The sequence below is a fragment of the Sinohyriopsis cumingii genome, chromosome 4 (assembly GCF_028554795.1).
Source record: "Sinohyriopsis cumingii isolate HCF-2022 chromosome 4, ASM2855479v2, whole genome shotgun sequence".
Classification (NCBI taxonomy): Eukaryota; Metazoa; Mollusca; class Bivalvia; order Unionida; family Unionidae; genus Sinohyriopsis; species Sinohyriopsis cumingii.
In genome coordinates, this window is record NC_142964.1 from 68,538,804 (window position 1) to 68,553,887 (window position 15,084).

The 15,084-nt window shown below is 36.7% G+C and overlaps 1 protein-coding gene across 2 annotated transcripts in view; it reads left to right on the forward strand.

Moving 5' to 3' along the window:
* The window catches only part of LOC149801394 (uncharacterized), a 64,200-nt gene that overhangs the window by 28,861 nt on the left and 20,255 nt on the right, over positions 1-15,084 (forward strand). Inside the window, exons 4-7 of one of the 2 annotated variants that reach the window (XM_089955470.1) lie at positions 239-341; positions 903-983; positions 10,212-10,303; positions 10,825-10,932. In XM_089955470.1, the coding sequence (XP_089811596.1) occupies positions 239-341; positions 903-983; positions 10,212-10,303; positions 10,825-10,932 (384 nt within the window). The remainder of the gene's footprint in view (positions 1-238; positions 342-902; positions 984-10,211; positions 10,304-10,824; positions 10,933-15,084) is intronic. The other variant, XM_089955471.1, reaches the window with a different exon arrangement.

The window sequence follows — 15,084 nt, forward strand, 5'->3', positions numbered from 1 at the left end:
CATCTCACCTCTGTCTGCGTATGTTCGAGTCTCGGATTCGGCCAATGTGGGTATGTGAGAAAGCTTGCCAGTAGCTTCTCTAGGGTCGGTGTTTTTTTTCCGGGGATTTTCCGAGTTCTTCCTCCACCATTAATACTGGCCGCCATGTATAGCCTATCGTGTGCTGAAAAATGGCGTTAACCCCTACAACAACAACAAAAAATTATTATCATTATTATTATTATTATTATTATTACAGGAATCCAGAGTTGAAGATAGAAAATCTGAGCAGAGTTATGATTGCACTGTCCACGATACTTTAGGTTTACTCGCTCTCGACGCCTCAGGAAATGTGTGTTCGGGTATAATTACAGTCTTGATTTCATAGAGAATATGCTTTGAATATCTACATTTACCTCCCCTTTACCCCGTACACCTCATAGACTATTATTTAGTTGTATGCATACCTACCTACCTACCTACGCTTTGAATATATACATTTACCTCCCCTTTACCCCGTACACCTCATAGACTATTGTTTAGTTGTATGCATACCTACCTACCAACCTATGCTTTGAATATCTACATTTGCCTCCCCTTTACCCCGTACACCTCATAGGCTTTTATTTAGTTGTATGCATACATACATGCATACATACATATATACATACATACATACTTTTCCTTTTCTTTAGTTATCTGCTTGTCTATCACCTTAGTGATTGCATCTATTGATCTTTCTTCTATGTAGTGAATTATTACTTTATTATTCTTTTTTCCTGAAATCTACATCTATCTCTCTTTTTCTAAGTAATTTAACACGATCTTTGCCTTTTAAAAGAAGTTACATACGATCACTACTACCTGCCTCATGCTATACAAATGAGCATGTTTACATCTTTTAATTAATGAAATTTATGCAGGTGTCACAACAAGCGGAAAACCCAACAAACATCCTGGACGTGTTGGCGACAGCGCTCTACCAGGATGCGGTTTTTATGCAGGTAAACAGTAGTCGAATACACATATGTTAGGATTCCATATATTTATTCAGCTAATATAAAAGAATGAGTTAGGATTACATGTACTCATTCAGCTAATATAGAAGAATATGTTAGGATTCCATATACGCATTCAGCTAATGTAGAAGAATGAGTTTGGATTCCATATATTCATTCAGCTAGTATAGAAGAATATGGTAGGATTCCATATATTCATTCAGCTAGTACAGAAGAATATGTTAGGATTCCATATATTCATTCAACTAATATAGAAGAATATGTTAGGATTCCATATATTCAGTCAGCTAGTATAGAAGAATATGTTAGGATCCCATATATTCATTCAGCTAGTATAGAAGAATATGCTAGGATTCCATATATTCATTAAACTAATATAGAAGAATATGTTAGGATTCCATATACTCATTCAGCTAATATAGAAGAATGAGTTAGGATTCCATATGTTCTTTCAACTAATATAGAAGAATGAGCTAGTATTCCATATATTCATTAAACTAATATAGAAGAATATGTTAGGATTCCATATACTCATTCAGCTAATATAGAAGAATGTGTTAGGATTCCATATACTCATTCAGCTACTATAGATGATAATTTATATAATCAAAAGGAGCATGTTTAACGCCAGTGTTGCGCTTTTCTTTAATTAATAAAAACGTCCTATAAAAAAGTTTATCGATATTTTCTATTGCTGATAAAAATTTCACATTCTTATGTTCACTGCTAGGTTAATCATAAACTGAAATGTTGTAGTGAAGTCTGTAGATTATATTTATCATGACTGTCGCCTCTTTATAAATTTAAATCAAGTCTCTCTCTCTATCTCTCTCTCTTTGACGACGATACTATCGTTGTTGTTGATAATGGTGATTGTGGTGGAAACATCACTACTTTTTAGTGAAAAGCCTTTAATACTTTTATTTGAAAGAAACAACCAATATTTTCAATCATCGCTTTAAAGTAATGTTTGATAGTCTGGTTTCATATCTTACTTTTCTGTTTGAGCATAACAAAGTTTTGGCGCTAGACGAGTTAATAGCAATGTTTACTGAAGAGTTGTGTAGAATTTTCAAGTATTCTGAATAAATTTGCAGAAGGCAGTTGACTAAATGATAAATTGCATGTGGGTTTTATAAAAACACAGTACAAGTGACTACATCTTCAGTGTGCAATGGTGCAATTTGGGCCTGCTCGATAGATGTACTAGGCGATCGCCTAGGGCGCCAGGCTCTAAAAGGCGCGAAATTAGACGGAAGTGATTTTTTTTGAGGATAGGGTTGCCAAAGTCGTAGTTCGCCGGGGGCCCCTAAATCCCTTGTGTCAGCACTGGGTATATATATATGCAATAAAATGACAACGAAGAGTGAAAAACTAGTTTCTAACTAGCTCAAGAATTTCGACTTTAAATGAGCCTTTTTCAAAGGCAAATAACAAACACAAGGCAAACAAAAAGAAAAAGCGTCGAGGTTAACAAATTTTACATGACTAATTCTGCGCGAATAAGAGCTTGAAAGCTTTTATGTTTCAACTAGTTGGCTTCAACTTGATGCTGATGCTGAAAAATATTTTATATTTACATAGAAATAGATGAGGCATATCGCCATCTGTTTTTATGTAAATTTGCTTAACCGCTAATTACATCCTGGATATTTCATTGTTTTAGTAGTAATTATAGTTTATTGGGTGACTAATAAGCAAATTGAAAGAATTATTTATATGTGGCTCTCTTTTTCTAGTCATCTTGGCTTAAACCGCTTGGATTCAACGTTCTAAGTCGGCGAATCTAATAAGATTTCTCTTCTTTCCTGGTTTCCGAACCCCACTTGGGGTTATGAGCAGTTGCAATAAGTGTTATCACTGAATATGTGGCCACGGGAAGAGAAGTGTTCTGCAACTGGGCTTCTGTACAGCTTCTTTGTCATCAAATTACATCTGTGAAGATTGATCATTTTGTGTAACTCTAGTAATTCACGGCAGAAGTCTCCAACTCAAACCACGTTTTTTCTGGACACAACAACCAGGCTGGTAGCAAATAAACTCTATATGGACATCTACTAAAAACAACTGATAAACACCCATCTCGTCTTCCAACCAGTTGTCATCCAAAATACTGCATTCGGAACATCACTTATAGCCAGGCAATGAAGATATATAGAACCTACTCCGACGATGATACATTCCCCAAAATATCTGAAGAGTTATCTGAACAGTTGATTAACCGTGACTACCACAAAGACCTGATAGCGGAGGCAACCAAGAGGGCTAAACAAAGGAACCTTAATGACCTGCTAAAATACAGAGAGAAGGAGAATGTTGATTGGATATCATTTATCCTGACCTACCAGCTAGACAACACCAAAGTAGGTAAATATATGCAGAGACACTGGCCCATCGCGGAATCGTGTGACACACTAAAGTTAATCATCCAAACAAACCAGTAGTAGCCTACCTGAGACCAACAAAAAAAAAAAAAAATATCAAAAGACATCCTAGTCAGGGTAAAGCTAACGCCAATCACTAACCAAGGCCATCCAGGTAAATCTGGCCCATGTGGCGATAACAAGTACAAGACCTGTCAACATATAATACAGACCAGCACATTTTCTACGACAGCGACTAGCGAAAAACTGAACATGCATGGTCCAAGCAGAACGTGCAAAACAGAGAATGTAATTTATCTCATCACGTATAAGATCTGTAGCTTCAGTAAGTCAGAGAAACCGAACACAAAAGGATCAATCTTCACAGATCTGATTGGATAACAGAGGCTGTACAGAAGTCCAGTTGCAGAACACTTCTCTTCCCATGGCCACACATTCAGTGATAACACTTATTGCAATTGCTCAAAACCCAGCTGGAGTTACGGAACCAGTTCTACATTGTTCGTTGTCAGTTTATTGCAATTTTCTTAATCAATCCCTGACACGCGATCCCTTGCTGGATCCAGTGCACTCGAACGGACTGTTATTCGCCATATGAATTTGGAATTTGTGTAATATATATGTAATTTATTACAACCCTAGAACTCTAGATCTTAAACTATGTAGCAGAAAGAAAGTGAAACCATAAATTTTAAGTAAAATAACAGTTTATTTCCCTTTAATGCAAACTTCAAAAAGCACATACACTATTATGAATTAAATCCCAAATAATCTTAAACATCCTACTACCACAATTCCCCAAAATATAGAATGTTCCGCATGAATTCCAGTAATCCTGAGTTTCCTGGTGTATGACATTGTTGCATTCCAGATTGTCTTTGAATGAGTTCTCGATAATCCAGAGTAGTGTGTATACATCCAAAAGGTGAATGAGTACATTGAGTAATTTCAATTAATATTTTAAATAAATTAATCCTCTCGAATTATATCTAACAGACTGATAAAAAACAGGAATGAATTATTTGTTTATCAAATCCCTATTTATACTCGTTATTACTTGACCTACATTGTAATAGAATATGAAGATTTCGAACTGGAAAAACTAGTCTAACTGCAAACAAGACTGACCTCGAATTCTCGCTACATAAACACGTTGTTAACTACTTATAATCATGGACAAAAGTTAGCTATGTAAACATTCTCTTTTCAACTCGTAACCATGGACAAAAGCTAAGCAAACAGTATAAATTAAATATGCATAACATTATATATATATATATATATATATATATATATATATATATATATATATATATATATATATATATATATATATATATATATATATATATATATATATATATATATATATATATATATATATATATGTGTGTGTGTGTGTGTGTGTGTGTGTGTGTGTGTGTGTGTGTGTGTGTGTGTTTTAGCCTGGCATTAGCTTTTATCTTTTATTCATTGAATTTTCAGACGCATTTGCTGAAGTAAATCGTTGCAAATTATCGCTTTGTTTGTCTGTTGTTGTAACGCCATTTTTGGCAGCACATAATAGGCTATAAATGACAGCCAGTATTTCTGATGAAGGAAGAACCCGGGAAACCCCCGGTAGGTCTCACCGATCCTCGGAAGCTACTGGCAAGCTTTCTCACATACATCGGCCGAGCCCGAGGCTCGAACCCACTCTGACAGAGGTGAGTTGTCAGTGATCGACCGCCCTGGGCTCGGAAATTTCTTTGCATCAGGTAGAAATAGTTTGAAAAAATAATAAATAAACGTTTAGCAAATAATGTACACGGGATTAAAAAGCTGTCTGAATGCTCAAAGAGGTTTAATTCAATATTGCAATTGCACTTTAGCTACCTGACAGATTGTGTTTTCGTCCCTAGTTTTTTGTTCTCATTTCAAAATGATTTAGTGGATAAAAACTGAGAGGGGAATATTAATTGCAAGTTAAAAACCAGACATACTAACCACGTAATGTGTTGGACGATGTAGCTAATTGTACGGCCATGCTTGGCTTTCTACAGCAACAGTAAACACTTTTGTGAAATAAGAATTCATATCTTAAAACAAATAATATGGTTTTCGGAAACGGGGACTGTCTAAAGCAAAACAAATAATCGTGCAGCAGAGATTAACCCATATAAATGGTCTATTTCTATTAATATGCAGAACTGGTTTTACTTTGATTTGCAATGACCAAAGGTAAAGAAAAGTTGGTAGCACCATCATAGTAGTTACTTCAACTTATTTTTAGTTATCTAAGTATGACATTTTAGTATTTAGATACATTACAAATGTTATACACACTGATTTTTATTATAAATCAGATGTTTGGGAATTTTTGTATTCTAGTGAAATGAAACAATGCCTGCACGTAGTAACGTAATGTATAAACGTATAAACGTACTTCTGCTGCTCTTGGAGAGTGTACTAGGATTCCATAGTATCAACTTCGATGTATTTATTAATGGATAAGGATATTTTATAATTAATTTTGACAGGTACTTTTTTATGAGCTATAGCATATTCAAAAAAGGTTCGACGATTGCTACCCGAGGGACAATGGTAATAAAAATCTAGAATCTTGTATGCTTGTGGATCTGTATGGATTACGCAAGATCTTGGAGACACGTGTTCTTATTGCTTTTGTGTACAGAATAGATTATACGGTCTATTGAAGCTGGACAAGTAAAATTTTGGAAACTTCAAAATTAGAGTATAACCGTCATCGTGAACGTTTTTTTATTTAACCAGAAAAAATGCATCTCTTTGACATGTACTATTTTTTTGTTATAAACTCTGTGGCAGTATTTACATTCTAATAAAAATGAAAAGCATCATTAACTTGAAAAGAAAGATAGACGCTGACCTGTAAGCTTGAAACAGAATTTCAGTGTGGTTGATTATGAATTTAATTATGTCTATATTTTCCCAGCATTTAGCTTATTAAGAAAGATGAACTCTAGGGTATTTATTTTATGTGACTTTATATAAAAAACGTATTTCCTTAATGATCCGTAAAAATCCAGAAATAATACTTTATTTTTTTAATTAAAAACTCCATTTAGGTCATTAATTTGTAAACAGGACAAAGTTAATTGCCTAGACTATCCTTATTTTATGAGTTTGACATTTATGTAGCACGGATGACACCTGGTGGAGATGAATCTAGCAAAGACGCACACTAGTATGTGAATGTGATCTTTATTTTACGATACAAATAAAAAAGTACGTAATTTCTGAGACCAACCTTAACCACTTTACAGCAATCTTAAACACAAATTAAACTCAGTAATTAAAAAACCTAGCCTACACATGCATACTAAGTTCATCGACAAGTATCACAGATGGTATCACTTGTCAATGGATACGATCAAAGCATAATTCACCAACAAAAGGTATTGTTCTTCAACATATAGGATTAATGCGCGCGCGTGTGTGTGTGTGCGTGTGATTTGGATTTTTAACGTAGCTTTAACAATTTTTCAGTCATATCGCTACGATGTCTGCAGTGTGGCATTTTATAGTGATGTCTAGCACTGGGGCATCATGCCGCAGTCATGTGGCACGATGTCCCACCCAGTCACATTATCCTGACACAAGGTCGACCAGTCCCAACACTAACCTCTTAATGCTGAGCGCCAAGCAAGGCAGCTGTTAGTACCATTTTTGTAAGTCTTTGATATGACTCGGCCGGGGATGGAACCCACGACCTCCAGCATCCGAGGCGAAGGCTCTAACCACTGAGCCACCAGAGCGGTACTAGGATTAAATCACAACATTTATGATTAACGTATTGTTCATCAGTAAACACGATGCTTGTTAGATTGTCATACAGACAATATTTTCGGCAGAAATAAACTTAAATACTGTTTATCCAAATATGATTCTGTTAGTTTCCAGTTCATGATGAATAACTGAAAAAATGGTTACATGTACTCCACTTCTTGGCTTGCGCAAGGATCCCTCTTGAACCTCGCTATCATGCAGACATGTTCGTCCAGAACCGTTGGCCCCTCAAACTGAGTGGACCAGTATTATCCGTCCAACCAAGATCACCGAAATTATTATTAATTACGGACCGCTCCGGTCGCCTAAGTGGTTAGAACGTCCGCCTTGGATGCGGGAGGTCGTGGGTTCGAACCCCGCCCTGGTCATACCAGATACTTATACAAATTGTACCAGCAGCTCCCTGGTTTTGGCGCTCAGCATTAAGAAGTTATTGTTAGGACTGGTTGACCTGAAAAATTGTTCAAGCTACTTTAAAAATCCAAATCACACACACACACAAACACACACACACGCACACACACACACACTTAATTACAGTATCTTGGTTTCCCGGAAAAGCTAAAATTATAACTAAACTATATAATACATGCGACACACCTATTAAATGTATTTAAATACGAATACAGTGATACACATTACGCGTGAGTGCACATGAAGTGACTTCGTTTGCATTAAATTCTTCTTTCATAAGAATGAATGTACGCGATCATTAATGTAATAAACAGAGATACACGAATCTTTACGGGACAAGAATAATCCCACTAGATTATAAAGGCTGGAACGTTTCTCGTCTTTTAATGCGCACAACATATAGCTGAATTTAAGTGGTCTATTCAACTCCAAAATGTCTAGCATGAAACCAAGTGCTCATGATCAAACCTATATTTATCAGTATAGATGAAACCTGGATGTCCGCTTCTGTGTAGAGGAAAGGATATGAGCCGCGGCATTTTCTGGACCTGCTTGTGTTTGAAACATGTGCTTTCAATTCCGCACCAAAGAGTCAGGTGCTAATTTTAGTAATGATTGTTCCAAATTCAAGACTGTTAATGAACTAAAATTCCACCAATAAAATAATGTCTTTTAAAAAAATCACTTACAGCTAGGATAAGCTCTCAAAAGATTCTTTTTCCTAAAACATAACTTACATTATTAACCAATCCTGGTCAGCCAAACCCATAAATACTTTATTTTATATTCACCCATTTCCAGGTTGGTTCCCATTTTTCCATGTCATTAGTACCATGTGTCCAATATCCACCCTTGATTTTCTTGGCAGCCCTGGGAATTTTTTCGATATATAAGTAAGCACTTTGCATAGTTCTGCTTGTCAAAGATTGCATTAGTGAATATTAAATTATATTGCAAGTTCATCTTCATCTAAAGAGCAATGGTGCATTTCAGGCAACATTTAAATGTTTGAGCTTTATTTAAGAAAATCAGAAGAATAAAAAATATTAAAATAAAGCTGTCTAACAAGAATCATCTCTTTAATATCACAATTTATCGCTCTTCAATTTAATGCTGAAATATATTACCAGTCTTGTCATATTATGTAATTAATGAGTACAAAGTCAAGGTGACCATCTATATGTACACGTAGTATTACAGAAAAAGAGATTTAAATTACAAAATTTACCTAAAAATCCTACCAGAAGACATATATATTAAAACTAAAGTAAGGTAGACATAAGTCCATTCAAATGCAAAATATGGACTTTCAAAACATTCACTGAAAGAACTTAGTGGCATGCAAAGTCATGAGAGGTCATCGCCATTAAGCATGGTGAAAGAGACCTAAGTGATCATATCTGAAGCATTATGTTTCAAAACACAACTTGGAAATATCATATTGCTTACTGTAATTACTCTATAAATGGTAAATTGTATCAATTTTATATATGTATTGCTTAAATATAAACCAAGGTGCAAAACACTCCATCTAACATAGATAAATCTTCACGCTGTTCCCTCTCCCCCTTCTTGGCAACAGTTGATATATATGAATGTATCTAATATCGCACTGAAGGTCACTCTAGTTTACAAAAGGTATTAATTTTGCTTGTTATCCACAAATAGTACCATATGATTGTATTTATAGTAAAGTTAATTACACTTGCATATGTGAAGTCACTGTATTGATGTGGCTGTCTATAGGACTCGCGGTACTAATTCAGTTCCCATGGTAAACCTATGCGAACACCATGATATAAAAATTCAATAACATTTTTGAATGCTCATGATCATATCTAAATTTATCAGTATAGATGTCAGCTTCTGTGTAGAGGACATGACATGAGCCGTGGCATTTTCTGGACCTGCATGTGTTTGAAACATGTGCTTACAATTCCGCACCAAAGAGTCAGTTGCTAATTTTAGTAATGAGTGTTCCAAACTCAAGACTCTCAAAGGACTAAAATTCCACCAATAAAACAATGTTACTATTTTTTTCACTTACAACTAGGATAAGCTCTCAAATTGTTTTCTTCCTAAAACATAAGTTACATTATTAACCAATCCTGGTCAGCCAAACCCATAAATACTATATTTTATATTCACCCGTTTCCAGGCTGGTTCCCATTTTTCCATATCATTAATACCGTGTGTCCTGTAAGTACTCTGAACGTGGTTGAACCCACGGCCTGAGAACAAGGGGTAAACCGGTTCCTCACTACCAACACTTTGTGTGCGTGTTTCATTAAGTGAACAAAAACGTTATTTCAAAAATGCCAAGTCTAAACCTATACATCATAGGTAAAGCTAAATGCGACAATCTGCATTTATAATCATAAATAGTACAAAAGGATTTTCGTGCACACATTTCGGTGAAACTTTAGTATGCTATGTAACAACTACAAGCATGGATCTATGCTCAGAAAGAGCTCGGGACTTCTGTAAAAGTGTACTGATACAGTGGTATTTGTATTGCTGACCGGTTGCCTAAATTAGAAAGTTTATCTTTGCTCTCTCTCTCTCTCTCTCTCTCTCAGTATTTTTAATTATTTCATGTTTGTATCAGATTCCACAGCAGGAGCTGCCTGTTGTACCGGAGACGGGGATGAAATTCTTAAGTTTTGTCCGAGTTTTCTAGCTGTCTATTACATGAAACAGGTAAATCACATTCAGCAGAGTTTTCATTTGATTATATTGTTACCTAGCAAAGTGGTAATTTAAATTTAATCTCGTTTATCAAGACAATTTCAGAAATTTCAGACTTGAAAACATACATTAACCATATTATAATTTTTTTCAATTATGGTGTGATAGAAAAAAAAGATTGTTTTGTTTTAAAGATTAAAGTTTGTCCTATTCAGTTCTATAGCTATAACTGGAATGATGAAATGTGATTGTTGAACCATAAACTGTAAATATATATTTGCTTTTCTCACGCAAACAGTACAACAAAAATCAAATTCCTAGACAGAGGAAACTGCTGGTGTAACATTCATGAATATTATTAATGGAATGTGTATATTGCAATATGGTACACGTGAAATAAATAATTTTATTTCTAAATTTTTTTTTTACCGACAGATGAATGGGCCATCTGAAAATGCAGACAGCTTACTTATCAATATTTTCGAAATAGATCGTCTATTTGTCATCTTTTAGATTTTCCTATTTTTTTTTAGGGAATATCTCCCGAAGAAGCATGCAGTCAGGTCGTTAAAGACATCATTAGAAAACTGTCAGAAAGCTCAAGGTCGATTGAAATGGCCATCTTAGCACTGAATATTAAGGTAATTGTAATTGTTGACGTTTTATCTGAAGTTTTACCGCTGACTTCGTATGATAGCTTCATGGTTTCGGGCCCATTTATTTTGTCTATCTCATCTCCAACAGATTTGCAAGGATATATGTCATCTTGCCAGTTCGTGTGTTTGATCGTTCGTTCGTGCGTCAATGGAAGTTAATGCATTTATTCGTTTATTACTCGTTATAATACCATCCTTACGTTAAATCCAATTTTGTCAACGATCATGAAAACAGATTAGTCGATGCGTCGCATTTAGTGTAGGGGAACACAAATATACAAAAGTAGTTCAATCTGACATATGTTACCTGATCACTTTTGGAGGTTTCTTTGTAGCACCCTTGAAATTTTTCACCCTAATTTATCTACAGCGCATCTGAAAAAGAGTTAACGTAACGTACTCATATTAGGCAACTTTATCCATTTATGTAATGCTTGATTGACTTGTTATTCGAGGTTATTCATGACATCCTCCATATCTTGGACCCAGTATAACCCGTAATATCTTAATTTTGTATGTATATGCATGTAGGAAGATGAAAACAACCACTTCAGAAGTCCATAATACTAATCTGTTGTTATACTTGAGTGACTTATGTTATTTTATAGGCTGGTTCCATCCTTGGTACCTTAGACCCTGTTTCACCAACACGTATAAAAAATTGTATGTTCATGAATCTCAAAAAGAGGACATCGGTCACATCATTACTAGGTCACAATTACCTACCTTTTCAGGCTTGATTAAATTTGTATTTTTCTAGAGATGTATTGGTAAGTATATCCAGGTCATAGATTCTATTTCAACTACACTCAGGGCCTCGAGTGGCCGAGTGGTCTAAAGCGCACACCATTACGGATCACTGCCATCTCACCTCTGTCTGCGTGGGTTCGAGTCTCGGGCTTGGACAATGTGGGCATGTGAGAAAGCTTACCAGTAGCTTCTCGTGGGTCAGTGGTTCTTTCTGGGGTTTTCCCGGGTTCTTCCGCCACCATTTATACTGGCCGCCATGTATAGCCTATCTTGTGCTGAAAAGTGGTGTTAAACCCCATAAGAACAACAACAACATCAACAACACTCATCAAACTTTGTAAGCCCTCGAATTATATGAAGAGTACACGAATCAACCTGAAAGCAGCTCTCTGTATTTGTATGCGTTGAATCAACTTTGTTACGAAAAGGAATATTAGCCATATCGCTGACACTAAACCGCCCCATATCTCTTCAAGTTCGTACATTGTAGGTCAGTGTTTCTCAGCCTTTGCATTAATATACATTTTAATCGATACGTGTTACTATGCACCCTTCACTCATCATCTTCCAGTGTGACCACATACATCATGTTAACTATATTTTATTTCCCCCTTTATGCATGCCGAGCCAGAATTTAAGCAGATAATGAGAAGATTCATTACAATCGCAAGATATGATAAAGTAAGAATGTTTAGGCCATAGTTGCCTTGACTGCAAATGCATTATTTCCCAAGTCAGGTGTGTGTGTGTGTGTGTGTGTGTGAGAGAGAGAGAGAGAGAGAGAGAGAGAGAGAGAGAGAGAGAGAGAGAGAGAGAGAGTGTGTGTGTGTGTGTGTGTGTGTGTGTGTGTGTGAGAGAGAGAGAGAGAGAGAGAGAGAGAGAGAGAGAGAGAGAGTATTTATTTAGCTAGCTTTGCCAGTAGTTAAGTGGGGCCATTTGGCGACAATGGGAATTAGCATTACAAGACCCCCTTGGGCCTGTTTAGCGACAATGGAAAATTAACATGGAGAAAAATCGTGGGCCTGTTTAGCGACAAGGGGAATTAACATGGGAATAAATTGTGGGCCTGTATAGCGACAAGGGGAATTAACATGGGAATAAATTGTGGGCCTGTATAGACAAGGGGAATTAACATGGGAATAAATTGTGGGCCTGTATAGCGACAAGGGGAATTAGCATGGGAATAAATTGTGGGCCTGTATAGGGACAAGGGGAAATTAACATGGGATTTTTTTTTTAAAAAAAAAATAAAAAAAGGGGTAGGCAATGGAAAGTCATTCTCTTTTCGAGACCTATGAGTGGCCCTGAAAAGGGCCTTTGGGTTTATGTTAATGTATCCATTAACATAAAGGGCAGCGCATTGGTCTTCTTCTTGTCCTTAGGCTGCGTCTCACTGTAGGACCGTAAATCAGGACTCTTTTGAGGCATCATTGTCTTTCTACGTAGATCCTACGTATCCACAGACTGGTGTCTGTCCTGTGGACAGCTGTCCACTTGGATCGGACATGCATGGGTATGTCCGTCCGGAACATCACTGAAGACACAAGCGTAGAAGATTGCACATCGGTCCACATTTTGAGGCGCCGAGAACAGGTGAATCAATGCAGTGAACTGCGCTTATTTATAGGTAGAGGTAGGATTGAAACGGATTGAGTTTGTTGACCAATCCAAACACGCGTTACAAAATTCAGTCAGCCCGCATCCAATCCGAAGAGAGCAGCCTGTGACGTCACGTGGTCTATATAGATTTGCTAACGCCTGTGTGCAGTCAATCTATGCGACAGTGATTCAACATGGCGGAAACTCAGAAAACGATCCATTGGGGTGCACCAGCAGTGGAGACCGCCCAAGGGAACCCGGACTTACTTTCAGAAGAGGTAAATTGGGATTTTGTGGATTTTCTTACCTCGCAAGAATTTGTTCCGGAACCTTCGTCACCTTCTTCATTACCGCAAGTGGAGAATTTTAGACAGAGACAGAAAGAAGAATTGAAGAAATTTATACAACGACAAAAGGAAGCGGAACAAGCTTTTCTCCTACAGCAACAGCAGCAAGAAGAAGAGGTAAGAAAAAAACAACAACAAGAAGAAGTAGCAGCAAAGAAACAAGAGGGTGAAAATCAAACGGTCACGGTACTGTTAGACATTTTAGCGGAGTTAAGAAGTCTGAAACAAATGTATCAGACTTCTTTATCACAACCGAAGAGAATACGACCTTCCCGAGCTAAACACGTCAACCCTGTGACTATGCCTGTCGTACCACCCTTAGTGATTTTAACCTCATCATCATCAACATTACGCAGTCCAGAAGTAGGCCTTGGCCGTGGCAAAGGCTTAAGACAGTTAAAGCTGATTGCTTAAACTCACCCCTACACAAAAAAAGGCCCTTTTCAGGGCCACCCACGTCTCTCGAAAAGAGATCGACTTTCAATTGCCAATAACTCAAAAAAAAGAAAAAGAACCATTTTACCCTATAGTACGTGTCTGTGTATGAGTGCGTGAGTGTACGTTCTTATTTTAAAATCAAAAACCAAAGACACTTACCTTTTTATACCTAATTTATTCTTTGATCAATAGTTACAATACAATTCACAATTCACAACAGAGCTCTTTAAAAAGTTCATACACTTCTTCTGTCTCATTGTTTAGTCTCTCTGTTTTTTAAATTTCTTCACCGTTACAGTCTTTTCCTCCTCTTCCTCTTCACTTTCTTCCCTTCTTCTTTTCTTCTCCTGTTTCTTTTTCTTTACCTGGCTGCCTTCTTCCTCTGAAGAATCCCTCTCTTCTGAAGAAGAATCCCTCTTTTCTTCTGACTCCTCTTGTTTCTTTTTTGGGAAATCTGGAGACCAATGTCCTTTTTCTTGACAATAATAACAGGTATCTTGACTTTTGTCTTTTCTAGCCCCTTTTTTTCTTTTTTGATGGTCTGGACACTCTGAAGACCAATGCCATTTCTTCTGACAGATATAGCAAGTATCTTGACTTTTATCTCGAAAGGAAGGAGAGTAGTCCGTCGGCTGGTCTGAAGAGAATTTTCTAATGACCCCTCGCAAAGCTCTCATGAAACGTTCGATTTGGCTAGTCTCTTCCATCGTTGTGCTCGGTTAGAGAGTGAAATGAATAGTGAAAGGACAAGACACACACCCTTTTATATACGCTGGTCTGCCATGACTATAAATTAGTCTGTGGTGTTTAAACTTGAGTCATTTGACGTTTTTCACTCAAGATGAAACGATCCTATTCATTCGAGAAGAAAGAAGAAGAAAGTAAGAGGCAGAAGCGTGATCTATCGCCTCGTACCAGGGCTGAAGTCTTGGCACAAATTCATGCCAGTGATTTTGAAGAGGACATGAGTGAACCAGAATCCGAACCCTCTAAACAAAGTTCA